Raw genomic sequence first — 27,444 nt, 5'->3', positions numbered from 1 at the left:
GTTGGCTGGAAGGTTAGTCTTGGATGCAGTGTGTTGTGGGACGTTTTTACCACCTGCCTTGTGGCAACCACACTTGCTCATCATCTCTGTCAGCCACGCTGCACACTGGCTGGCTTCTGGATGTTCCCAGGACTATGTTCCCTCCATGGCTATAGAACCAACAAGAACCTCTGCTCCCTGCCTGGGATTTGACCAGGATCTGCTATTTTCCCTGGGTGGTGCTCAGGGAAGCCCTCAGTGAGCCCCAGTGAAAAGGGAAGTGGGGCTGATCTGCAAGTGCTCTCACTTGGGAGGCTTCAGCTGCAGTTACACTCTGGTATGGCCAAATATTTCCAGTAAAATCTGAGCAACCTGAGAAGCATAAACTATCGCTAATACACACGTACAAAGACTCAGGCTGATCTCCTTGGAAGAGGGAACAAAGCCAAGCAAATCCCTTAGGGTCGCTCAGCACTGCAGCTGAGCTGGGGGTTGCAGCTGTGGGACAGCAGGGAGAGGAGCTGGGTTTGCTCTAGGGAGTGCCTACCCACTGCCAGTGGTTCTTTAGCATCCTCTCTGATCATTTTAAGTTTCCTGGCCTCATAGCATTGTCTCCCATTGCCTTCCTGGTGACATTGGTCAAGTCTGTGTTCCCCTTTGCTTTTTCCAGCCTGTTTGCATAGCTGTCTCCTCTTGCCTTGGAAAGCCTGACTTTTCCCCTCTAGGACCTTTTGTGTCTGTCCCATCCCAGCAGAGGCTGAGAAGCCAGGCTCAGGCTTTCCACGCAGCCCAGAGTGGCAAAAAAAAAAAAAAAATCCTCAGCAGGGCAGGGTCTCTCTGCCACCCAGGAATCTCAGACCCTCTTAAGGAGCAAAGCAATTCTAAATGGCTACACATAACAGGACAGAAAGGCAGCCAGTGGTCTCTAAGGATTACAAAGTATTTCCACAAGAATGGTGGCTAAGGTGCAGAGTTGTACAGTTTCTGCAGCACAACATTAAGCTTTGAAGGAGAATCTTGGTATATGAAATCCTGACTTCAGAGTATCTTCCTTTGCTGAGACAAATATGCAACTGTGAATGCTCCCAACTAAAACTGTATTCAGAACTGACATGAAACTGACTGAATCAGAAGAAAGAACTAAGATTAAAATACTGAGTAAAATGACTTGGATAGGTATAAAAAATCAGTTATTCATAAAAGAGGTAACACTTTATTTTAGTGGCAAGCTTTCATGCTGGCTTAATGGTATAAGAGCAGTGTATCTGATACTTCCTTTCATGTGGAATCTTCGATTCCGTTTTTGCAGGGCTGTGTCTCATGAGAGGGCCCTGGCCTTTTGATGGGAAAGCCAGTCCTTCCAAGACTCACCAGGTGTGCTGCGACCTGGGGAGGCGTGGGGAAAGAAGCGGAGGTCAAGAATCCCTTTCCAGCAGCTATCAGTGACACCTTCAGAGGATGCCACATAGCAGCACACACAGTATGGACTAGGTCAAGCGTATTCTTCGGGTGTATCATGTTCAGGAGCTAACTCCCATGTGACCGAACAAAATGAGCTGCGGTGGTATGTGAGTTGGTGGGTATTGTTGCGTTCTAACTTCTGCTCATCCAGCTGTAGGGTCCTTGGGGTATGGCCTATACAAGGAGTCTTCACAAAGTTTGCAAAAAAAAAAATGCGCACTCTGCATAAACGATGCATGGATTTTGAAATGTTTTGCGCCAGAATCACTGTACTATTAATTCCATTTTCTGTGGACTTCCTGAAGACTCCTTACACCACAGAACTCAACCACGTTCTTCTTGATACCACCTGATACCAGGATTGTGAAGCCCTTATTATTTCAGTGGCACTGATCAGACTTAAAAATAAAAGCTATTAGGTGAAAATGAAGTGAATTGTGCTGCCCATATTCAAGGGAGAGAAGATTAAAGAGGAAACAATACAAGACTTTTCACGAGGGCTCTGATAGCAGGGTAGTTGGAAACAAATCCCCCCCCCCCTTATTAAATGTTAAACAAAACTTGTGAATGCATTGCACACTATTTAGCTTTGGGAAGAAACGACACAGTACAGAAGTTAACTTTAGGTCCCACACGTGAGGAACACAGGACAACGTGGCAACAACAAATGTCTTGAGAAATAATGTGCTTCCTAAAGATTTCTGAGAAAGGAAGGCTTTTCGGTGATTCAAGGTAGAAACACTGCTGTGACAACTGGCCTGCTCTGACTGCTCCCTACCCACCTGCCTGACAAACACACGTAAGAACTTTTGAGAACAGCTATGTGGTGGTACAGCTCTTGGAGGATGTGTTACTAGTACAAGGATTTGCAACCAGACTCAGTCAAATCCAGAACAGTGACAATCGTGGCTACAAATGTTTTTTTTTTTTTTTCCTAAACAAACCTCCAGGTTTCCTGCATTTGGGAGAGCTCCTTTCCCTACACAAACTTGGGAATGCAGAATGGTCTTTATGTGTGTGCTTTCTGGGTGTGGATTAACTTCCTAAGTACATAATTCCAATAATTATCAGTGACAGAAGGGATGAATAAATTATGCTCCATGCACAACAAAATTAACAGTAAAAAATGGTTTGCAGAAGCTTTTCTTAATGCATGTGCCTGTATGAAATTTAATATTCCATACAACTGATATGATCTCGGAAGACTTGCAATGAGATATTAATCTTGAACTGTACTACTGCCTGCTTTGGGACAAAGAATAAAGCAGAATTTAAATGCTGCAGATGTCATGATGTTTTGCAAAGCTTTTTAATTTAAGCACAGAGTTAAGATGTGAATTGCAAATTCTAACAGCCTGGATGAGTGAAATATCAATGCCATGTTCATTCTTTATGCCAGAATGCAAGGATTAAGCTTCAGGTCTTGTTCATAAAATTAAAGCCAAACCCATCATTTCCTCTCCTCGCTGAGAGCTTAGCACCGAGGCTGCTAAGGGACGGAGTGCTGTTTTCTTTAAACAAAGAATATTACAAACAGCCTCACTTGGGAATTCCCAAAGCGGTGCAAATGGCCCATCGTATTGTACTTCTGAAGATTGGTAGGTACCTGAAGAACACTGAACTTAAGAGTCTGAGCATTGATCAACCATGGTACATGCTATCCAAAGAAAGGTCCATTTAGTCATAAGATCTGAACTAAGGGGAAACCACATTGCATAACATAGAGCTGCCTTGTATATCCCAATTTACGTTTAAGGGAAACTTGATCATACTTTCATTTTGTTCTAAGCGCATGAATCACTCAATGTGCAAGGAGACTGACTGACAGACCCACGCTGCTTTTCCCTTTTTCATCCTTTATGTTGTTTAGCACTGGTATGAGTTCTGAACAGTGACATTCGTGGGTAGTAAACAACTAGAGGGGGAAGCTCTTTCCCAAAACATGGACTAAATCATCACTACAGTGTTGCATATTGAGACACAGACCTGAGCACTTACAAAGGGCAGAAGTGTAAGCCACAGTTCCTCCTGCCATGACTAATGCCAGCGCTGACAGGCCCCTGTACCCACTCCATGGGATAGTCCCCCAGAGCCCAGCAGAAGCCTTGTCTGAACCCTGGGCTGTATTTGAGCCACATGGACCATTGAGGGCACTACCCTCACATCTGAAAGCCAGGAGGGATCCCAGGGGCAGTCAGGGACAAAGGAAGAGGCCGGGCAGGGTGGGGAAGAGGAGGGCTGTGTGTATCTTGCACCCCCTAAAACTCACTTGGCTTCCAACCCATCAGCTTGCTATGCATACACCTTCCCCGCCACTCGGGAGTGTGTGCATACCTGCGTGTGTGCACACGTGTCTGTGTTTGGAACCAGGAAGAGTTCTGACAGCTTCAGAAACCAGTACAAATAATGGCACTTACATTCTGGGGTGGCTGCTCTGGGGTGAAGCAACTGAAGCAGAAGGCTGCTGGTGCTTCTGCGCATGTGTGCTCTGTAGTGTCTCCCATCTGTGAGCTCCTGAAACAGTTCCTAGGAGCCGGATGTTGTGAGTTCAGGCAAAAACTAAAAGGATGTGGGGATATGTGTGTTTATATGGGCGTCAATGTGATGAGAAGGCAGGTCTTGACACGCCTTCCTTCTTCACTGGCTCCCCCACACCACCCCACCCCACTCCCGATGCAGCACTGCCCCGCTCTGCACAGTGCCCGCCGCGCCGGCTTGCCACCTGCCATCCCTGCACTCTGTGCCACTTGGCCGAGCAGCTGTGGCCATTTGCCACCCTGGGTTTTGATGCCCAGGCAACAAAGAGAGGGAAGACAATCTTACTAAGGATATGGGAGCATGGGGAGTTTCATACCGGGCTTCTATTTCTGGCGGGAAAACAAAGAAAACCTCTAGGAGGTCCAAATAATTCCCAATATTACGCTTACAGAGAGAATCTTGCTTTGGCAGACTAGGAGGCCAGACTAGGATGTGGTGGGACCACATCCAGCAAACCAGGCAGGCCCAATGCGGCTTATAGCACCAACCAAGGAGGGTCTGTGGTGGAGCCTGGTGGCCCACAAACTGTGCCCAAAGTAGAACTCCGCTGAGAGGCGCAAGGTGACCTGGGTGTGCAAAGGTGGACCTCGCGTCCTCCCCACGCCCAGAGCCTGTGCTCTGTTTACAGTGGCCTCAAGTGGCAGTCTGGCGGTGGCTAGCTAACAAAGCCCTTGGCAGGAGTGCTGCTTCTGGAACAGATTTGCTTCTGACATTGTTTAGAGTGGAACGTATTTTTAGAAATCTAGTTAATAAAAGACAGTGACCTTAGAAGCTGGCTGCAGGGGACACGGGATCAGCTGATTGTTAAGGTGAACCACAGCGCTCCCCTGGGGAGGACCGGCTCCTGGAGGCCGAGCGGGGCCTGGCCCGTCCCTATGTGATCTTCTTCTTGATGATGGTGAGCTCTTTCTGAAGTTCACTGAATTTAGGGCGGTTCTCGGGCTTATAATCCCAACACTTCATCATGATTTTGGCGATGTCTTCTGGACAGTGCTGGGGGGCTGACATGCGATATCCTGCAGACCCAAGAGGAGAACAGAGAATTGAGACTAGAGGTCAGACCCAGATGTTCACACATGGCGCTGTGCAGTGTCTAAGTGCTGGTATCTTATCTTGTTGGTGTAATGGAGGAAACACATCTGTTTTAGGAAACACTGATGTCTGTCTTTTTGTTTTCTACAGGTGGCACAGAACTTGACACCTTAGAGCTATACGCTTTCGGTATAGTTCCAAGAAGACATTTTTTTTGTTGTTGTTTATTCTTTGTTTATATGTGTGCAACATCTATAACATAGAAATGTTGCCTATTTTAGAATTAAATGCTGTGGGAAGAGTTTTTGCAAAAATCACCTCTACACAATCAGAAGTACGGACCGTGTGACACCATCATGCAGTTACCCCTGGTGCTGACTTGGCAACATGACAGGCTTTTTCAGCAGCGTTCCCAAACTCTCTAGAATGTCTTCCTGAAGACCAACTTAATTCCATCTGCAGAATTACTAGGGATAGGGGGGACTGTCTGGCACAGAATAAACACCGGAAGTGGGAGAGGCACCAAAACTACATCTCTGAAGACTGTGGCCGGCAAAGCCCTACAGGTGTCAAGCAGGAAGGGAAGCTGGGAGCTGTCTCTTGTCTAATGTGGGAATCCTTTCAAGTGCAGATAGGCAGCCCAGCATCCCTGTGGCAGGTGGTTCACAAGCAGCTCACTCACAGCCCTGCTTTCCACTCCTGCACCCAAACAGTACCGCTGAACCGTGTCCGCACCCCCACACCTGTGGCTCACCTCTTTCGACTTGTTCTCGTGCTTGTTGATTGGTCATTCCAGGGTAGGGACAGACTCCTAAGCTGAACGTCTCCCACAGCAGGATGCCAAAGCTCCACACGTCACTCTCAGAACTGTATCTCCCTGGGGTTGGGGGGGGCAACAATCATATGCAGGTGAGTCCCAGTGGACCAGCAGTGTCCTTCTGTGGTTATATAGGCCCGTGTCAGCCATGTTAGACCAAAGGACTCCAAGAGCCAGTAATGCTACTCAGACATTCAGTTTGAGTCTAGTCAGACATTCCAGGATGAATTTTAATATTACTAATGAGATGAACAGTCTTCAGACCACTAGTTTAATCAAACCAGCCACCAAACTGCTCCCCTCCTTTTCCTGCCATCAATGAAAATCCAGCTTACTTTCCTTGCACTATCTGAGTAATATGGATGGCTTGTATAAAGAAGATACACATTTTGTACACATCAATGGCTTGGAGATTAAATAGTTGGATTCTTGCAATTTTGTCTTCTGCCTGCACCATTTTCTTTCCACTAAAATTACAAACAAACTTAAAGCAATAAGGAAAGTTTCTTAGCTTCAATTTTTTACTTATCACTGTTTATAGATATTCTTAGTGCTTAAGGATCTCATTTTCCCCACTGATAGTTTCATTTATGGAACACATTTTTTTTGATTTTTTAAAACTAGAGTGGAAATTAACATGGCTGGCTGATAAAAAGAGCATCTTTAAATTACATGGTGCTTCGTTTTGTCAACGTATCTTGGTGCACCTCTCACTGAGCTATGTGAATAGGTTCTTCGGATTTTTCTAGAGACACAAAGAGATTAAAACCTCCCCATAAATTAACTTCTGGATGAGGGTGTGAGATTACACAGCGGAAGCAGAAAAGTCCTCTCCAGGCACCAAGGGCTTGAATTTTAAGACTTTTCCCAACACATTTGTATTTTTATTTAAATTTTTATTTAAATTTCCACGTGGGATATACATGTACTGTATGCACTGTCGTCACCAAGGGTTAAAGATTTGTAACGTGATTTCATTTTCTATTCTTCTTGTCTACACGAACTGTGCCACTCTGAGACTTTCAAACGCCCCTCTACCAAAAGGTCATATTCCATGAAAACAGGATGGTCTTCTCTCTCGAGAGCTTGCCTGTGCCACAGTAACTGCTTGGGGTGTGGAATGTACTGTCAGCTCCGGAAGCGTGAATTAACTTTCTCCTTTGTAGACAGTAACTAGGGACCTTCACTGTGCTCTGTGGAAGGAAGATTAGCTTTCTTGTCTGCATATCAACTCCTTTCACGTCTGACATCCAATAATTTAAAACTTTTCATGAAAGTCTTTCAAGAAGTACTAGTTACAAATTATTCTTTATAAATATATATATATATATATATTCTTTATATATATAAATGACAGAGTCAAATGTCTTAATTTTTGAGACCCTAGCTGGGCGAAGATGAAGAAAGTCATTAGAAAAAAAATTGCATTTGGAAAGTGAAAGCATATACGTTAACTCTGTAACCTTGACCGAGAGTAACACGATTGTACTGTGTCTTGCCATTTTTCCATCTCTCATATGATCCTCCTTATAATAACCTTGCTGGGAGAAGGTATTACAATTTTCATCTTACGAATGAGGAAACATAGGCAGAGAGAGCATAGCCTGCAGCCAGTTACATAACTGCTAGGGAAGCCTGGTACTGATGGACAATCCAAGAGTCTCATTACCAAAAATCGTACCTCCCTAGCATTTCACAGCATCCTAAGTGGAAGCACTAATTGCATTAGAGGACACAGAATAAGCATGTGTCAGTGGAAATACGTCTTTTTTGTAATTGGTAAATAAGGAGCTTGCTAGTTGGAGATCTGTTTGCCCTTGGGTGACAGCTATGACTGCCGAGGTAGCAATGAACACGAACAGGCTGCAAGGATCACATATTTCAGAAATACAAATCGATGAAGAAGCAGAACTTTTTTTGGTACAATTGTTTCAGTTTTTTTAAAAAGATTTAAAAATTTTTATTTGAAAGGCAGATTTTACAGAGAGCAGAGATAGGAGTCTTTGGTCTGTTAGTTCACTTCCTAATTGGTTGCAACAGCCAGAGCTGAACTGATCCAAAGCTGGGAGTCAGGAGCTTCTTTTGGGTTTCCCTAGTGGATGCAGGGTCCCAAAGACTTGAGTCATCCTCCGTTGCTTCCCCAGACCATACACAGAGAGCTCAATCAGAAACGATGCAGCTGGGACATGAACCTGTGCCCATATGAGACATTGGTGCCACAGAGTGGAGGATTAGTCTCCTGTGCCATTCCACTGGCCCCACAGTAAAGAAACTTTCAAAGGTTATTACATATAGAGGAAATGGCCAATAGAGTTGAGAACAGATTCCAGAGAACTGGACTGTACTGCTAAGACTCAAGGGCTTCTCAAATCTAGTTACAGCTCCCTTGGTGTTTATAAATAATTTAATCCTTTAAAGAAAACCTTGTTAGGGCCAAGTGAGATAGCTCAATGGCTACATTCTAAACTTGGCAAGTTTCAGGATCCCATATCGGTGTTGATTCTTGTCCTAGCTGCTCCACTTCTCATCCAGTTTGCTGCTTGTGCCGTGGGAAAGCAGTAGAGGATGAGCCAAAGCCTTGGGATCTGCACCTACATGGGAGACCCAGAAGAAATTCCTGGCTCCCGGCTTTGGATCAGCTCAGTTCTGGCCACTGCAGACACTGCCGGTGTGAACCAGTGGAGGGAAGATTTCTCTGTCTCTCCTTCTCTCTGTAAATCTGATCTGCCTTTGCAATAAAAACAAATAAATCGTAAAAGAAAGAAAACCTCCTTAACTTTTAACAATTGTTAAAATCCTTTCATCTTAGGTTTATTCAGCTAAGTCATAATCACTACTACTCCAGACTCACTCTATAATAAGGTAATGGTGGAGCAAAGTAGGGTTGTCATTTTCTCTGGATTCCTTTTGGTAAAGATTGGTAAAGATATAATTATTTGATTGAGAAATAAAGTGACAGAGAGAGAAAGAGGGACACAGAGAAGGGTCATTTTCATCTGCTGGTTCATTCCATGAAATGATCACAACGGCAAGGTTTGGGCTAGGCTGAGGCCAGGGGCCAAGAAGTCTACCCTAGTAACCCACATGTGGGGCAGGGGTCTAAACACTTGGGCCATCTGCTGCTGTCATCCCAAACTGGATTAGCAGGAAGCTGGAAGGGAAGCAGAGCAGCTGGGACTTGAATCAGCGCTCCGACATGGAACGCTGTTGTCACACACGGTAGCTTAACTCTTTGTCCCACTATATTGACCCCTTCTCTTGATTCTGAGGAATTGGTCTAACTCACTTGAAAGCCTTGCTGGCAAATGGAAAGACAAACAACTAAGCGTGAGGATTAGTATCTGTGGTACCAGGCTCAGCCCTGCCTGATCCAATCACATCCCAAACAGTTACTCATTCCCCAAACAGGTAAGCAAAGCACAGTCTTGTAACCCAACAGGAGCATAGACCCAAATCATTGAAAACACAGGTACTCAATAAACACTTATCCACTAGGGTATTACTATTCAGAATAGCCTCGAAGTGAAAACTGCCCAAATAGATATCAACATATTGAAGTGCAGTATAACCATACAATGGAGATTATGCAGTCCTAGAAGGGAATGAAGTACTGACACATGCTTCAATATAGATGAAGCTCAAAAACATCACGTTAAGTGAAAGAAGAAACAAAAAGTTATATTTGTATGATTCACTTATATGAAATATTGGGGATAAGGATACCCATACAAAGCAAGAAACAGATTGGCAGTTGCTTGGGGCTGAGAGAAATGAAGGGCAATGCTCCATGGGTACAAGATTTAGTTTGGAATAATGACAATGATTTGTAACTAGATAGTGATACTGGTTGCATAATATAACACTGTATAAGCAGCACTGAATTGTTCATTTTAAAATGACTAATTTTATGTTAAATGAATTATAACTCAATTTATAAAAAATATCTGTCTGCCTTTTATTTAGGCTTAAATTAAGGCAGTTTTAAAAGTCACACATTATCTTTTAAGAAGTTGTCATTTCTTAAATCACATAATCATTTTATGATGTTTCTGATACCATTCCACACCCAAACATAAATCATGGCCCATATACTGCCTCCCTTAATGAAAATATAATTTCCAATCGCAGTGATATATATTCTGGCCTTTTCCCACTCACAAATCTTTCCGCTTCTTAAATTATTTTACTCATCCTGATATGGCCCATTTCATCCCAACTGCAATGCAAGTTGTACTTATTTTCAATTACAGTGACACATAAATACTCAAGTGAAAAAATCCTGCTGTTTCAAAATGTAACACTCATCTCCTTCTTCCCTCAAGATTTACACATGTTCTGGCAACTGGCATGCTAAAGAAAACTATGTCGATGTCAGAGTGAGAAGCAATAGAACCGACTGACTTAATGTTTCAGGATGATATCATCAGATGAGGTTATTGAACCAGTTATAAGACATTCAAAAGAAATGACCCAGAGCTCCAGTATCTTTTATCCCTATGTGTTATTTGACTCTTAAAACGAATCCTATCTTTGGATAAATGGAAGGGTGCTATAATAAGTGTTCATAGCAATATCTTGCATAGTTGACCATTAACTCTAATGAATCAAGTTTGTGCTCATGCCTAAGTACCCAGTCTGAACGTTTCTACCTTATTTGCATTACTGTAATATTGCCTGCGAACGGCCTGTGTTGATGCATCCATTTTCATCCCTGAAAAAACAATGACCCATTCTTACCATAATTAAGAGCTTCTGGAGCTGTCCACTTGATGGGAATCTGCTTTAAGCCGGAAGACGAATAGACGCCCCCATCCTCTTGCCGAGACATTCCAAAGTCACTGATTTTCAGGATGTTATTTTCACCAACCAGGCAGTTTCTTGCTGCAAGGTCCCTAGGTCACGATAAGACATGGAAAACACTGGTTACAACAAACCGGAAGTCTTCACAGTTGTCCTGTCCACACTTTGCAGTGTGTTTGCAACAAGGTTAGAATACTTGTGATATACTAGTGCTTACTATATTTTCTGGGATAAGTAAAAATCACCCATGAGGACATCTGCATATGGGACACACCACATACTAGTTTTTAAAGTACCACATATATTTCCATTTAAAGAGAAAAAAATACTTAGTCTAGGTTGAAAGAATTCACAGAGGATAGGCTAAGTATTTTGACTAGCTACACCAGAGAAGATGCACTGCCAATCAACATGTTAGCTGGTGTCCTTACAGAACTAGACAAGCTGATTCTAAAATGTATAGAGAGGTGTGAAGATTCGATGTAATCCAAATAAATTTAAGAAAGACACATAAGGTTTAAGGACTTACTTGATGTGAATTAAAACCTTACTATAAAGCTATAGTTATCAATACACATTATCATGGTGAAAAGATACGGAGCCCAACTGTTCAGTGCAGAGAGAGAAATCAGAAACAGACCCACAGACCTAGAGACAATTGATTTTTGGACAGAGGTACAACGGCAAAGCAGCATACAATTTCCAGTCCTAGTCAGTGGGCCAAATGTTCTTAACTCGTACCAGAAATCAATTTCTACTCATTGCACTATTCGAGTCATGCATAGGTTTTATTGGTAGTACTTTCTTCAGGGCACTATCCACAAGTTGGAACTACATGTATCTTGTGTTGTCATCACTTTGCTCACTTCATCACCAATTCAGAGATTTGCCCTCTCAAATGAGGTTTATGGTTCCGTAAGGGAAATGCAATTTAGAAAGCCCTCCAATTTCAATGTCAATAAAGTTTACAGAAAATGCTACTTCCTTTGGGCCACATTAAGTTCAAGTGAATAGAAATGTGTTTTTGGCACAATCTATAAATTAAATAAAATGTTGGTTCTTCAGGCAATAAACATTCACTGCACGCATGCTCACTGCCTAACATTCTAATATGTACCAAAGGAGATAATGAAAGTTATGGTCCCTGGGCTGGGAAGGTGACAATGTAATTTGGAGATAACGCAGATACAAAGCTTCCTTCCTACCCACGCCACCTACCTACCTTCCTCCATCCCTCTCTCTCTCCCTCCCTCCCTCCTCCTTACCCTCTTCCTTACTCTTCATTCAGAAGCCTAGTGTTTCCCGGCCCTGAGTCAAACACTCCAGGAGACCCACAAATTGTTCCCACTTTCTTCATAAACAAAACTCCCTGTGAACCAGCCAACCAGCCAACATAAGCCTGTGTATTAGAGATCTCAGCTCCTACAGGAGAAATCTAACAGGCTGACACTGTCATTCACAGGAGGTGTCAGATAGCTCTAATTTGCCACATGAAAGGTATGTAGCAGCAGATGCTGCTTACTGTCGAAGGGATTGAAGATGGTTTGCTCACGTCTGCTGAGATTCGAAGTTCTGAGTGTGTACCAGAGGAATCTCACAAGTCATACATAACAGGAGACAGGTTAATTCAAGGTCAAACGAAAACCCCATGTCCGCAGGCATTTTCTTTGCTGTCTGGCAAGCCTTACTGTGGCATCTAGCTCTGCATTGGCTTTCACTGTCACAGCAAACACCATGAAAAACCAGGAAGAACCATCATGGAGCCTACCCAGTGTCCCAGCTGTCAGCTACGATTCTACAAAGTCAGCATTTATCCCTCACACACGAGAGCAGTTAGGAAAATATTGCTCACCGCGCAACCCCCACCTTAGAAGATTTTTTTTTTTAATTGTAAAGTCAGATATACAGAGAGGAGGAGAAACAGGAAGATCTTCTGTTCACTGATTCACTCCTCAAGTGGCTGCCAACGGTTGGTGCTGAGCTAATCCAAAGCCAGGAGCCAAGAGTTTCCTCTGGATCTCCCACATGGGTACAGGGTCCCAAGGCTTGGGGCCATCCTCAGCTGCTTTCCCAGGCCACAAGCAGGGAGCTGGATAGGAAGCAGGCACCGCAATATGAAGCAGTACCCATATGGGATCCCGGTGTATGTAAGGTGAGGACTTCAGGCACTAGGCTACCACGCCAGCCCCAGCCCCAACTCCAGTTTGTAAAAACAGAAATGATTCCAAATGAGTCTGTATAATTCTGAGCCACAAATATCTACGAGCACTAAGCAGGAATGAAGCTGTTTAAAGCCATGGACTACATCATGGCCTAAGACCAACAGCCCAGGCAGTGAGGAGCAAGTGAGACACACTTCATTTGCTCTGCTACATCCTGATGAAATAGAGAATTATAACACCTTGTGACTGCACACGGCACCTGCAATGAGTTACTTAGGGAAGCAAGATGGACTATAAAGTATTACATCATTTACTAACTCTGGGACCTTCAGAAATTTACTTACGTTTACCATTAGTTTTCCCATTTGTAAAATAAGATAATAACAGTGCTTACCTCAAAGGTTGTTGTAAGAACTGAAATATGTAGACGATTTAGCACAATACACGGAAAAGAGTAAGTATTGAAGAAACGTTAAAAACTTGAATTGCAGCCTAAGAAACCACGTGTGGGAAGATCACTGCCTTTCCCCCTTGCTAATTAGAATAAACCATGTGATAATTTTCTTTCTGTATGAATATAAAAGCCACTCCAATTTAAGTCTTTTAAGAACAACTATATGGTATTTATTATGTGTCAGGCAGCATCTGAAGCACTTTTCAAATATTAAGTCACTTAGAAATTACTGTAATTATGACCTCCATTTCTACAGATGAAGAAACTAAAGCCTAGGGAGTTAAGTGCCTTTCCCAGGTCAGTAAGGGGGGCAGTGGAGCTGAAGCCCAGCAGGTAGTCCCCCACCCCAGGACTGGTACAATGTCCTATGGGCATAGAGGGTGAGAACCCGGACTCACTGTCTCTAAAAGGCCTCTCTCTGCTGCTGCATTTCAGGGTTCTCAAGAGTAGTCACAATTTGAGTTTCTTCACTTGTTTCATGCCACTACTAAAATGCAAATATGGTACCCGTAGGGAAGGGGGGCACGTATGAACATTTCAGCATAAATTATTTGAACAGATAATTGAATAGATATTAGACAGTGTAAAAGAAATGAGATGAGAGGTGGAAAAGGAACACTGACTAGTATAAGGAACCAGCTGGTGAGAACAGTCCTGCGCCAGGCATAACATGGGGGTTATGGAAAAGTGCATCTGGGAGCTGGGTGAGTATGAACAGTGTGGAATGGCACTGGGAGTGGCCGACGATGCAGATGCCACTGCTAGCACATCTGCACGAGCCAGCCCTCATGTAGTTACACTGCTCCTGTGACCTTGCCTCGACAGCAGAGGAAGCTCTCCAGGGAGTCTTGGATGCCTCAGCAGGGATGGACAAGGCTGCACTGGGCTGCACACTCCGGAGAGATGGAGGCCTTGGAGGACCCATCCTGGAGGCTGCTGTGCAAAGGTGGATCCATGACACGACCGTGTCCTGGCACCACTGAGTGAATGACTAGCACCGACTCTGTGTAAAACAGTCATGCTCAGGTCGCGCACAAGCGCTGCCTCGTTTTGCCTTTCATCTCCTTTGCTTGGGCAGCTCCTCTGTAAGAGAATTCTAGTTGGATGCGTACAAGTGCATATTCCACACATTCTCTTGTTTAGCTTAGGAATCACTTTCCTAGACAACAAGCAAAAGAATTTATTCTAAACATGGATATTGAAAAAAAAAATTGGAATCAAATGCTAGTAAGTACTTTAGTCCTAAATCCACCTGAAAAATTTAGGGGACCTTTCTCGAGTCTAACTCTTGTGATTAATGTGGATGGTTTATTATTTTATAAAATGTGTACTCTATTTGTATAGTCAGATGTAATCTCCCCCGTCAGTGATTTCTGTGTCTATCGCTCGGAACCCACACTGTGAAATGGGACACTAAATATCTGGAGGGCATCTGTGGGCACACATTTGAAATAAATATTCATCTATTGTTAAATCTCTTCATAAACAAAAAGCCTAGTCTAGTGGATCTGGGGAGGGGATTAAGAAAACACGGATGGAAAGTGAATGCATATCCCTCTTTAGTTCACAGAAACATCCCAAATTCCAATGAGTAATTCAAAAGCCAAGCTGAGCTTTCTTACGCAGTCACTGTAAAGGCCAACAGTCGTCTGAGGCTGCAACAAAACGCAGTGCGCGAACTGACTCCAAAGTTAGCTACAGCATGGACAGCAAGAACCTCTGTTTCTAAAAGACTTCTGGGAGGGAGGATTTCAGACAATCCATCCATTCTCACTCAAAGATTATGAAAAGTGAAAATGGAAGCTAAGTGGCAGACAATGTAACTTGAAATGTTATAGGTATATGTCACAGGTTATTCTAAGCAACAGACTGAACAATGTGACAAAACCATGCCTTACTACAGAGCCACTATCATGACTATCACTTACTTGAGGCTTTACATGTGCCAGTTATTGTCTTAAATATTCTTCATATAACTCGTTCACCATCAAAAATCTATTTCATGCATCATAGTAATCTGCCTATTTTTTTTAAAAAAAAAAAACATTTTAGGTCTGGTGAAATAGCCTAGTGACTAAATCCTCACCTTGCACGTGCTGGGATCCCATATGGGAACTGGTTCATACCCTGGCAGTACCACTTCCCATCTAGATCCCTGCCTGTGGCCTGGGAAATTAGTAGAGGATGGCAAAAAGCCTTGGGACCTTGCACCCATGTGGAAGACCAGGAAGAAGCTTCTGGCTCCTGGCTTCGGATCAGCTCAGGTCTGGCTGTTGCAGCCACTTGAATGAACCAGGGGATGGAAGATCTTTGTCTCTGCTTCTCTGTAAATCTGACTTTCCAATAAAAAATCATAAAAACAAAACAAAGCATTTCACATATCTTTCCCCGAGGCAAAGTAGTGAGTGTCTACACCTGGTGAGAGAGGGGGAGCCTAGGGTTCCTGTCCAGTGTTTTCCTTAATAAGCTAAATGAGTTTATATATCACACACCTTTCTCATGGACCTTGAAAATGAGAACATATTTCTTGACTTCTCTGCGATATAATGTCAAAGACATTTATAGTTCCTTTGTACCCTATCCATCCCCATATGAGGGTCATACATTATATAATGGCTGACAGCAAAAATACAACCAGATGAAAGGCTATACATTCTCCAATATTTTGAAACAATTCTGCTAGTATATTAATCATAACTGTAAAACAGAACTGCATATGGATACTTGCAAGATATTATCCTATCTCTAATGATGCCTGATGCATATTTTAGTAACCGCAACGACTGGGAGGAACCTCTGTATTCTGGCTGGTTAAAGGCACTGCTTTCCTGCAACTGGCCGAGTGACTCTAGCTCTAGGGGAGTGGGAAACAGGAAGGAGAAGGTTTATACATTGCCAGAGCAGCTACTGGACACCAAGACACGCCAGGAGAGCACAAGGAGTCTGTCCAGAGGGCTGAGCCCCAGCCACACAGGAGTTATCATAATGCAGGTCACCTCTGGATTGCCTCAGCTGACTAAACATGGCCTCCACCCAAGGATGCAACCTCTAAGAGAAACAGCAGCTGTTTACTGAACTCCTTATGTGTCACTGTACAAAACCAAGAACTTTACCCGGTGTCCATTTTTTATAACATTACTATGAAATGCAGACATTGTGCCTTGCAATGAAGAAGCAGGGAGTCAAGATGGCAGTGCAGGTAAGTGGCTTCAGCAACTGTCTGCTGACCCAGAGCTTAGGTTCTACAGTGCTGAATGAAATCTCACTGATTTTTATCTTGAAAAAAATTACATTCTTCAACTTACTGATTTCTACCATTTTTCCCCTTAAAACTTGCTTTCCTTCCCATGTAAGTTTAAGGAAATAGAATCCCCGATGCAATGCTTTGGCAATAGAATCCAGAATATACACTGAGAAGACTGAAATATGCGTTATGTTTTCAACTCTATTTTCTGTTCTGTGGAAAGGCACATAAGAGTCTCTCCATAATCACTTGTTGTGGTTTTCACTTCCATCAAGTGATATGCACTGGGGCCTAGGGGAAGACATAAAAGGAGGAGAAAGGGGCAGAGCCATCATGTAATTCTGTGAGGCACAAGGTGTCAGCGTCAGCCTCTGCATCATTTGCACGTTTACTGTCTGCAAAATGTTCCGCCGCTAATGAACAAATATACTCTGATTATGGTAGAACACACCTAGCTTTACATACTGAATGGTCTGTACACTGTGCAGTGGTTAACCCTTTGTAGGATTAGCCCCTCTGTGTAAAGGATGGGGCTGGCTCTGTGCTTTCCTGACAGGGCCAGCAATGGACTATGTCCCAGTTGTCTGACCCCAAATCCTCCCCATTAGAGCTACCCAGACAACTCACACCTTTGTCTTTGGGTTGGTGATGCCTTTAAAATCTCCTGAGTAGGAGGGGTGGGTCAGCTTCAGCTGGCAAATTAACACAAGAAGCCTCTCTCCAAGTTTGACTTGCTGTTTACAGAAGCAAAATATGTAATCATATTTATTGTGACACCAGTATCGTGCTAATGGAAAACACTTTTCAATATTTATAGGAATGTGAGAGAAATAATGACTTTCATTCAGGTATCTCAACAGTTTTTTTCCTTGCATGCCATTTACATTCTTTTTAAAATGAAACTTTCATTATTCCCATTTCAATTTCTAATGTTGTTTCCCGTGTTTATGAAGTGATATCCCAGGTGACTTGACAATAAATTTCCCTTTAGTCCTATGATTGCTTTCAGTGTATGCAATTCAAGTAGGGGAGTCTGTGTGATGAATACAGGCCTATTTTATAATAATTCAGTTTTATCTTGAAACAAAGATGTGGAATTCAATTTCTATGTCTGTATAGTTTCTTTTTATTGTTAAGAAAGCTTGCTTTATCTTCACTCAATTTTAATTCTCCATTATGTTTGATGTGGTATTACACTGTGATAATAAGTCTTGATTTCATATTTCTAGCTGCTCTTCTCTTATAATTCCACAAAATAAAAGTTTGAAAAAACATTTACCTAACAAATTTAGCATACACTTTCTATGGTTGGTTGTTATTTGTTCTGTCATTCTGCATTTTGCATGCATGAAAGATTACTTGTCTGAGCAAATATTAACCTTACAAATACGTGTGTCCTGTGGTCTGCAAATGAAATATGCTTTAGAAACTTGCCTGGTTCAATCATCTAAAACAAGTGTCTAGAAGAATAATTCACATACATGTAATGTTTATGCTGTCTGAAGATTTGAAAGAATTTTGGCAAATTTACAGTGATCTCCAAGCTGAAAGTGGGAAAATGTGAGAGCTATCTACCAGCATTCAGCCACAACATACAGTAATGGAAACAATTAAAGGTGCCTATGACAGTCTTACAAAAATACTATGTGGAGTACCTGACAGTTGTCATTCCAATGCCATAAATTCATGTTGGATAATCACTGGGCTTTAGATTATTCATTTGTAAATACTTTCCTTGCTAAGACCTTGGTATTGCAGAACAGATGACAAAGAACCTGACATGAAATATCAGTTACAAAACCACATGCAACTTAGACTAACATCAACGTGTTTGTTGATAATTATCTAGAAAAAAAGGGGTGAGATCATGTCTAATTTGGTCTAAATAGTTAAGTGGGCAATTTGGCATTAACGTTTTCTATTTAGTTTTTGCACTATATTAAAATGGTGGTATTTATACTAAAACCCAAATAAACCAATGATGTTGCCTTTATTTACTTGTAAGAGGCTCCTGCTACAATTCTCTCTCTCCTTTTTTAAAAAGATGTATCTATTAATTTGAAAGCCAGAGGGAGACACACACACACACACACACACACACACACACACACAGGGGGGAGGGGGGCTGGGGGGGAGAAAGAGAGAGAGAGAGAGAGAGAGAGAGAGAGAGAGAGAGAGAGAGAGAGAAAGACACTTCCATTTACTGGTTCACTCCCCAGGTAGCCACAATTGTTGAGGCTGAATCAGGCTGAAAGCAGGATCCAGGAGCTTTTCCTGTTCCTGGGTCTCCCATTTGGGAAGCAGGGGCCCAAACATCTGGGCCATCTTCTGCCACTTTTCTCAGGCCATTTACAGGGAGCTGGGTTGAAAGTGGAGCAGCTGGGACTGGCTCCTGTGCCAATGGGGTGCTGCATGGTAGCTTTACTCATTATGCCACGATGCAGCCCCAAAAGTCTTGCAGAAGAAACTAAGAACTAGGACTTTGATTACAGAAATGGAGACTGACTCATAATATTAAGTGTTATGGATTTATTTGCAGGTTTCCTAATATTTCATATTTTTAAAAGATACCAACTCAACTCAGTTAAGAGTAATGTATTCCTAAAAAAAAAAGGCTCCTATTTATTTTAGATTACTAAGTATATCTAAGAAATTCTTTCAATATTTCCATGGTCTCAAGCTTTAAAACATTTAAAATTTTTAACTAAAAAAGCACCTTACAGAAACTATTATAAAAGAATAACCTTTTATAAACAATGAAGCTGGAAACAGAATGTATTAACAACATTCAGTGTCACGCCTTCCTTAAGCATTTGCTTGTGCTTTTATCTATCTATCTATCTATCTATCTATCTATCTATCTATCTATCTATCTATCTATCTATCTATCTCTGCGAGACAGAGGTAAGTTCTATATGCTGCTTCCTTCCCCAAACACCTGGGCTGGGCTGGGCTGGGCTGAAGCTGAAGCTGGGAGCCAGGAACTCAATTGAGATTTCTCAACGGGTGGCAGCGACTCAATTACTGAGCCACACACTGCAGTCAGGAGCCAGAGCTGGGAGCGGAGCCTGGGGTACTCCAATGCAGGTCACAGATGTTTCTAACTAGCTGGCTAGATGCTTGCCTCTGTTTTTCCTATTTTAAGTCTCACACATTTACACTGTACGGGATCTCCATACTTGGTGTTGATGTTTGACAAATATCCTCAAGCTTTTAGAATACCTTGAAGAGCCAGAATCTGGGGGAGAGAGAGAGAGAGAGAGAGAGAGAGAGAGAGAGAGAGAGAGAGAGAGAGAGAAAAGGACACTGCTCAGAGCAATGAAGAATAAAATGAGGCAGCAAAGTGCACTTTGTTGCTCCAAATCTCACACGCAGCAGCCGTCAGTCCATCAGATTTCTAAGAGAAAGACTGGATGCTGGGGGTCTAATTTTAGCTTAAAGTCAGATTTAGCTGGAACATTCTCAATACGTCTTTATAGTTTCACAATCAGTCTGGTCCCAAAGCTCTGTGTCTTTCTTCGCTCTGAGCCAGACAGCTGATATTCAACTCACAAAGACACGCTCAGAGAAGTACACGGAGCGCTGTTCAAGGGCTGCCATGCTGCGTCTACCTGACAGTTTTAAAACAGAACAGAAGTTGAGACAAATGGAGACAAGACATTGAAGTACACAGAGAGGCAAAGACTTGAGCCCGGATTCAGATGAAGTAATTCCTTCCGTGCAGAGATCCAAAATGAACAGATCTCAGTGTAAACAGCTGAGATAGGGGAAGGACTGTCGTGACAGGCTGGGTATTTGACAAAGCAAGTTATGACTGGACACTGGCAGAGCTCAATTTTTCTTTTTATGAGCTATTTGTAAAGAACATTTCAATATGATTATAATACTTATTCAAGGAAGCTTTTTCAGACATCACTTCAATACAGAAGAGATGAGAGGAAATGAACGGAGGCAGTTCTGCATCGAGCACACAGTTGGGCTACAAGGGGGACAGGGGCCCTCAAAGATCTCTTCTCCCTGTCATCTGATTCATCGCTGCTGCTTCCTGTGAGGTCTACAGACGGACAACCACAGCTACCACGTCTGGGATCGGACTGAATCCCCAAAGAGATACTTGTATAACGCTACAGGCTAACTTTTAATTCCAGGAGAAGAAATCAATACGGTGTCTGATTTTTCAGTGTGTTACATCTGGAACTAGTAAGCATGAATGGCATTTCAATTTATCACTAAATATTTGATTTTGAGACAGACGGATGCCTTTGATTCATTTTCTTTTCCTGTTACAGGTTCAAATCGGGATTAAAAAAAGCTGCAGTTGTTTTCATTGTCACTTTAATAACCATCACTTGAATGACAGAACAGGCAGTTACATTAAAGCTAGTCAGTGGGCTGTTATCATCACAGGAGGCCTGCTTTGTAGATTACTAAAGCCACATTCTATTTTTGTGCAGAGCCTGTAGGAGAGGATTGGGCAGGATGGCTGGGAATATTCAGAAACTACAGTCCCTGAGCCTGCATTCATAATTTTGACCTTCGTATGCCACTGATGTGTTTCTAAGTGCTTCCTCTTGGTACCTGTCTGTCTCAGCCATAATCCCTGAATCTCATTTTGGGAAACAGGATTCTATTGATACTGTTGAGAGTATCCCTTTGGCATGGACTGCATTACTCTGTACTATTTATACACTCTTTTCTTGACAAATACTGTCCTGTTACCATAAGTTAGCTTCAAGCTTCTCCTTGTGTGTATCATCCCCCCAGTGGGTAGTAAACTTTGTAACAAAAATTATCAGGCCATGTGCAGTAACCTAGTGGCTAAAGTCCTCATCCTGTACATGCTGGGATCCCATATGGGCGCTGTCTCTAATCCAGGTGGCCCCACTTCCCATCCAGCTCCCTGCTTCAAGGTGACCAGGACAGCCCAAGGACTTGGGACTCTGCATTCGCAGGGGAGACCCAGAAGAGGCTCTTGGCTCCGGGGTTTGGATTGGCTCAGCTCTGGCTGTTTTAGCCAATTGGGGAGTGAATCAATGGACAGAAGATCCTCCTCTCTGTCTCTCTTCCTCTCTGAATATCCAACTTTCCAATAAAAATAAATCTTAAAAAAAAAGAAATGATCAACTTTAAAGTGCTGCTAGCATTTATTCACCTCTTAAAATCTCTTTAAAAACCATGTAAAAAAGTTGAAAGTAACCAACTATTTTATTTTTGCTATATAACCATCTCATATTGACCAACAGAAAATAATTTAAAATATACAATAGACCAAAATGGCAGGTGGCAGGAGCATTCATTGACCAACTAGCCAGAGGCAACTGCCATCAGTACCATGACGAATATATCTAATGACAAAGGTATGATTAACCAGAACATACTGAACTGTAACAGCTTTTTAAAAAGACTGATTTATTTATTTGGAAGGCAGAACTGCAGAAAAGGAAGAGAGTGAGAAAGCATGAGAGAAAACTAGAGACTGATCTTCCATTCTCTGGTTCACTCCACAAATAGCTGCATCAGCTGGAGCTAGGAGCTTCATCCAGTTTTCCCATGTGGACTGTATACAGCAGCCCAGTGATTGGGCTGCCTTCTGCTGCTTTCCCAGGAGCAATCAGGGAGCTGGATTGGAAGTGGAGCAGCCAGGACTCACTGTGGTGCCCATATGGGGCTCCAGTGCTGCAGGCAGCAGCTCAAGCTGCTTTGCCATATACAGTTCCAACCCTTCCTTTTCGTTTTCACCTATAAATCAGCCCATCTTTCCAAAAGATTAATTTTAATAAGAATTTAAAATTATTTTAATGACATTATAATTGTAATGACTTATGCCATTGGTATTCACGGACATACTAGCATGCTTGTTTAGACCTTACAAGTTTAGCAGGATTTCAGCCAGATAAGCTGACAAACGGAGGGAAGCTGAGAGAATGGAGGCGCATTCCCAGTAGAGAGCACGAGCTGAGCAAAGGTATAGGGATGGCGAGGTGTGAGGTAGGCTTGGGACACGCAAAAGAAAATCAGTGAGTTCTAGGCTCAAGGACCCTCTCACACCAAACTCTGGAGAGAGCTGAGTACCAATGGTCAGTAGAACGTGAGTGTGCACAGTGACGGTTTCTCAAGAGAGTTCTACACAGAGCTGAGACCTGACAGGCCGAAGGACAGGATACAGCCACCACTCCAGCAGAAGATGTGGCCTCCTGCCACCATTTTGTAATGTGTGTTTCACAGGCTCTCCAGCTTCTTTTTGTGAAACAGATGGTTTAAAACGAAATATATGTTAACAGCACCACTTTGTCCTTTATTTATATCTCCCTTCTCCAACCAGATAAAGCCTTCTCATTCTTCAAAACCTATCTGAAGTGCTGTCACCTCTGAAAAGGTTCTCCTGCATGTACTATCACGACACCATTCAACATATGTCTGAATGGACACTGAATGATGACCCAACAGTGCCCAGAGACTCCCTTGTCTGATCTGATCTTAAAGCTCAGCTTCAGGCAGAGATCTCTTAAAGACAGTTTGGAATTTAGTGATGAGGTGCCTGCCACACATCTGCTGTATGAATGCAAAGAATTTTGAAATGCCATTTAAACAGGGGAACTAAATTTAAACAAGAAGTTTTTGGTAGGCAAACTGGAATCCATGATTATATAAATAACGAAATAAGAATGGAGAGCCACTAAGGCAAAAAAAAAGTCAATTATTTTGGATTATTCTCACAATTATTGTCACAATAGGAAACCTACAAGGGTAACGGCACCAGAGTGCAGAGGCAGGCTCATACGGAACCATTTGAAGTGCTCACTATCAGAACAAGAATATCAGAACTCACTGGAGTGATCAAATAAAACCACCAGCAACATACACTCCAGCAGAAAATTCCAATAAGAAGATAAATGGTTTACAAAAATTACATTCCAGGCACAGCAAATCAAGGGGAACAGAATTCAGAACAGTGGAAATTTTACAGCATTCTCCTATGGCTGATCACAGCAGTAAATTGCAATTTAAAGTGTTTTCACAGAAATGGTCACTCAGAAATTCTGTGTAACACTGAACTGCCAGTAGATTTTAAAACACAGCAGTGCTTCTCAGAAGATAATAAAGACCCGATTCAATCACACAGTGCATATATTTGCAATTGATTGGAAAATATTAAGTCAAGCATCCTGACTGACTTGAAAAGAAGAATAAGGGGCTACATCAAACTTATCACAATGTTTCCAAAAGTCCTCCCATATCTGAGTTAAATGGGGGTGGAGGAATTTAAAATACCTTACGTATCAATCCCCTTGATTGTGTTAGTTTTTGGACGAAAACGCCTTGACCTCAGTCCATATTAGCTTCCAGCTATCATCCTGTTTCTCCTCCTTCTTCCACTTCCCCTCCTAGCCCAGCATAGTCTGCACCCCATTCTGGCTCCTGTTAATGCCGTGGGTTATGGTTTTCCCTGTCCCTGCCCAGTGTACCCCTCAGAGCTGGAGGAAGCCCCCAGGAGTCACTCCTCACCTGTCACATTCTCCCTTAGCAGTCCTCCCTCCCACATATCCCCAGACTCACTGCCCTGAGCAACCCACAGCCCCTTGCCCCATTCCCATGAGCATGCAGATATCCACGCCAGGTCCTCTGGCAGTGTGTTGTGTCAGTCTGAGGCCCTGCCTGCCTACCCAGGGCCAACATACACTCACACATGGGTCCTCAGACCCTGACTGCTGGTGTGTTGGTGTTTGGTTCCCCCCATTCTCATAGATCTTAAAAAAAAAATCAGAATAGGGACTATGCTGGCATACCAGCATAGTTAACAAAAATCTAGCACTAACCAGGCCCAGGGTGCCTGCCAGCTGTTAGTGTTTTCTCCCAGCAGTGGAACACCTGCCTCGGTACAATGAAACCTAAGCAGTTGTCTACAGCTGGGAATTCCCTGTATTCTTCCACCCATCTATCTTCCAGTGTCATCTCACAGGCGTGGGTTTTATCTGCCACTCAGATCCCACAGAAAGGTTTAGTTTGTACTTCCGTTTCTCAATTACTTATACTATCCTTTCCAATAAATTGGAACACAGAAATCAATCCATTAAGCCTTTCACTTCTTTCCTGTGAACATCAGCTTGTATTTAATAACCCCGGAGCTGGTGTCATGTTCTAGTAGGAAGATAAATATGGTAAAATATCTGAAAATTATCTTCCCATTATTCAGTTTCAATATTTCTGGTAAAGGTTCATAAATGTTACAGCTATTTCCACACCTGTTGAGAAGCCATAGAATGACAAAACATCTGTTATACTAATTTCTGTTTCCAACTTGGAAACTTGAATAAGTAAAGTCCTACATGAGTGACTTATAACTTCCTCCCAGACAGATGTATTAATTGCACTCTTGCTGGTATCTGCAAAGGTAGGACCCTTAAACAAATATGTCATTAAGGAAAACATATGTCAAAGTCAGCACGAAAGCTCACTGAGCAGGGTACAAGGCTCATTCACTGCTACTCCACTTGTGGCTCCTAATACTGTTCCTAGGCAACCTGTCCATCGCAATTCAGAGCCAATACTTTCACTGTGAGATAAGAAATCAGAGACTCTGACAGTTGAAGCGACTGCTCCAAGGGAAGAGAAAGCACATAGTTAGCAGTAAAAAGCAGGGACCGTGGGGTCCGGATCTGAATTCAACTGCTCCCTCTTTCTACTAACTGCACCTGCTTGAGCCTCATTTATTTAACCTGCAAACTGGAGTATAATAATATTGCCCTTTCAAAGTGAGCACTCAGTGAAAAAAAAAAAACAGATCAGATCGCGGCGGAGGAAAGCACTACTCAAAGGTCTGAGACTCCCGAGTCACCTGCAGCATACACACAGTGAGTGTGAGAAGCAAAGCTGACACTCTTGACAGTGCCCCACCTGACATCTTTACGTTAGATATGATATCTTTGACTTTGTTATTAAGAAAAAAAATACTAAGTCAAACGTCTTTCCCTATTTTTCAGGAGGATTTTTTTTTTTTTGGTATAAGGCAAATTTCTGAATAAGCACCAAACAAAAATAGAGAAGTTCAAACAAAAAAATTCACATCAAACTCTATCTCTTGGAATATGTCTCTAGTATATTTACATCTAGAAAATGTAACTAAACCAATAATGCGACTGAGCATATTACAATGCTTTCTTTTAATGACTACTCAAATTAACGTCTGAATTGATCTTTTACTCAAATTCTGTTTTAATAGTTCAATTGAGAAATTATAATGGATTTTCTTTGCTTCATTAGCCCATAAAAGGGCTTTATGCTCATTTTGATTTTGTAGATAATGAAAACTTTTCCTAAGTTTAACAACTAATTGCTAGTTAAGTAATTTATATATACAGAAAGCTAGGTTATCTTTTCCTTATATTTTATTGTCTTGATTTGTAATCTATTTGTGTTATCTCATTGTCATAGTGAAAAGATACTATGCATTTTCTTAAAGCCTAATCTATAAGATAAATTCTCCCAAATTTACTCCTAATGACATATTTAACAATGCAATTCCTATCGGAATTATTGCAATAAGGCTTCATACTGTTTCCTTGACAGAGCTCTAGAAGTCCACTGAACGGGCTCTGCTTTCTTGAACAAGAAAACTAAATAAAAAACGTTGTCACACCAACCAAGGTATGCACACATGAAATTATTCTGCAAATGCAGAGAATTCCACAGGTACTGCAATGACTTTGATTTATTTTGTAAGTCAGAGGCATGCACTGACCTTTTATTTCTTACAGTAATCAGAAATCAACCTTTTTTCTAGAGGTTTCCATAAACCTAACCTGATATTTGTATTTTTAATGACTTATGCTGCCTAATTCGAACAGGCTTATGTTGTTGGTACCACCTCTAATATGATGTTGCCTTTATAAAAATTAAAAACAAAAAATGGATTACAGACTACATTCATATGCTTTAGGAGTATGAGCCACAGACTATGTGTATAGTGCATAACGATGTGTATATTCGTGACTCAACTGGAATAAAAGAAAATTTGGCCTCAAAATGTACAGATCATGTTAAATGAAAGAAGAGGGGAAGGCTAATGATATGGACTATTGAGTTGAGAAGTGCTATAGAAACTGATAAAACTTGCATGTAACTTTCCTCATGAAGGTGCATCGTTAATCTGGTTTTGCAAGTTAACTATAGGACAAGACATGAAGAACCTCCTTGAACGGCTGTACATATGTCTGCTAGACTTTCCCTAAGATGTTAGAAAGATAAACTAGGTTTTGAGCAGGTGTTAGACTGCTGTTCAATCACGCTTTTGCCGTAGCCCTGGTGACTCATCTTCTAGATTACTGTGGGTGTCCCTGTAAGGACAGTGATCAATTAAAAAAATGATTTATTTTATTGGGAAGGCAGATTTACAGAGAGAAATACCTTCTGTTGCTGGTTCACTCCCCAACTGGCTCCAAGAGGTGGAGCTGAACTTATCCCAAGGCAGGAGCCAGGAGATTGCATCAGGTCTCCCACTGAGCTGATCCAAATGCAGGAGCCTCCTCCATGTCGTCCACACAGGTGCAGGATGCCAAGGCTTTGGCCCATCCTGCACTACTTTCACAGGTTATAAGAAGGGAGCTGGATGGGAAGCGGAGCAGCCAGGACACAAAGTGGTGCCCACATGGGATGCGGCTCTTGGAGCTGGAGAATTAGTCAGTTAAGCCAATGTACTGGCCTCAACAATGATCTAATGGTTTCTTTGCTGTAACAACATCTTCTGGAGTAACTCTACTGTAATTTTGTCACAGTGATGCCCTAATTTATCAATAGAGGAAAATATGTCCCACTAGCAAATGCACAACAGATTCATATACCTTGGGCATATTTTTATAACTGCAGATTTTCCTCATCTTCTAACTTAGGTAAAAATATATAGTTAGCTTTTGATCTAGTTTGCAAGTTTATTAATTTCTATATTTTTCTTTTAAGCATA

At 42.2% G+C, this 27,444-nt stretch overlaps 1 protein-coding gene across 2 annotated transcripts in view; it reads right to left on the bottom strand.

Annotated features, from left to right (window-relative positions):
• Positions 1–231: 231 nt before the first annotated feature.
• The window catches only part of FER (FER tyrosine kinase), a 214,098-nt gene continuing 186,885 nt past the window's right edge, over positions 232–27,444 (bottom strand). For both annotated transcript variants that reach the window (XM_040986133.1, XM_040986134.1), the window contains 3 exons: positions 10,565–10,719; positions 5,765–5,887; positions 232–4,994 (listed from right to left, as the gene is read on the bottom strand). In XM_040986133.1, coding sequence (XP_040842067.1) covers positions 4,852–4,994; positions 5,765–5,887; positions 10,565–10,719 — 421 coding nt within the window. In that variant the 3' untranslated portion in view covers positions 232–4,851. The remainder of the gene's footprint in view (positions 4,995–5,764; positions 5,888–10,564; positions 10,720–27,444) is intronic.

This window comes from Ochotona curzoniae, unplaced genomic scaffold, assembly GCF_017591425.1.
Source record: "Ochotona curzoniae isolate NIBS_2020 unplaced genomic scaffold, NIBS_Ocur_1.0 contig_4501, whole genome shotgun sequence".
NCBI lineage: Eukaryota > Metazoa > Chordata > Mammalia > Lagomorpha > Ochotonidae > Ochotona > Ochotona curzoniae.
Note: the sequence above shows the minus strand (reverse complement) of the source record. Positions and strands in the feature narration are given on the sequence as shown.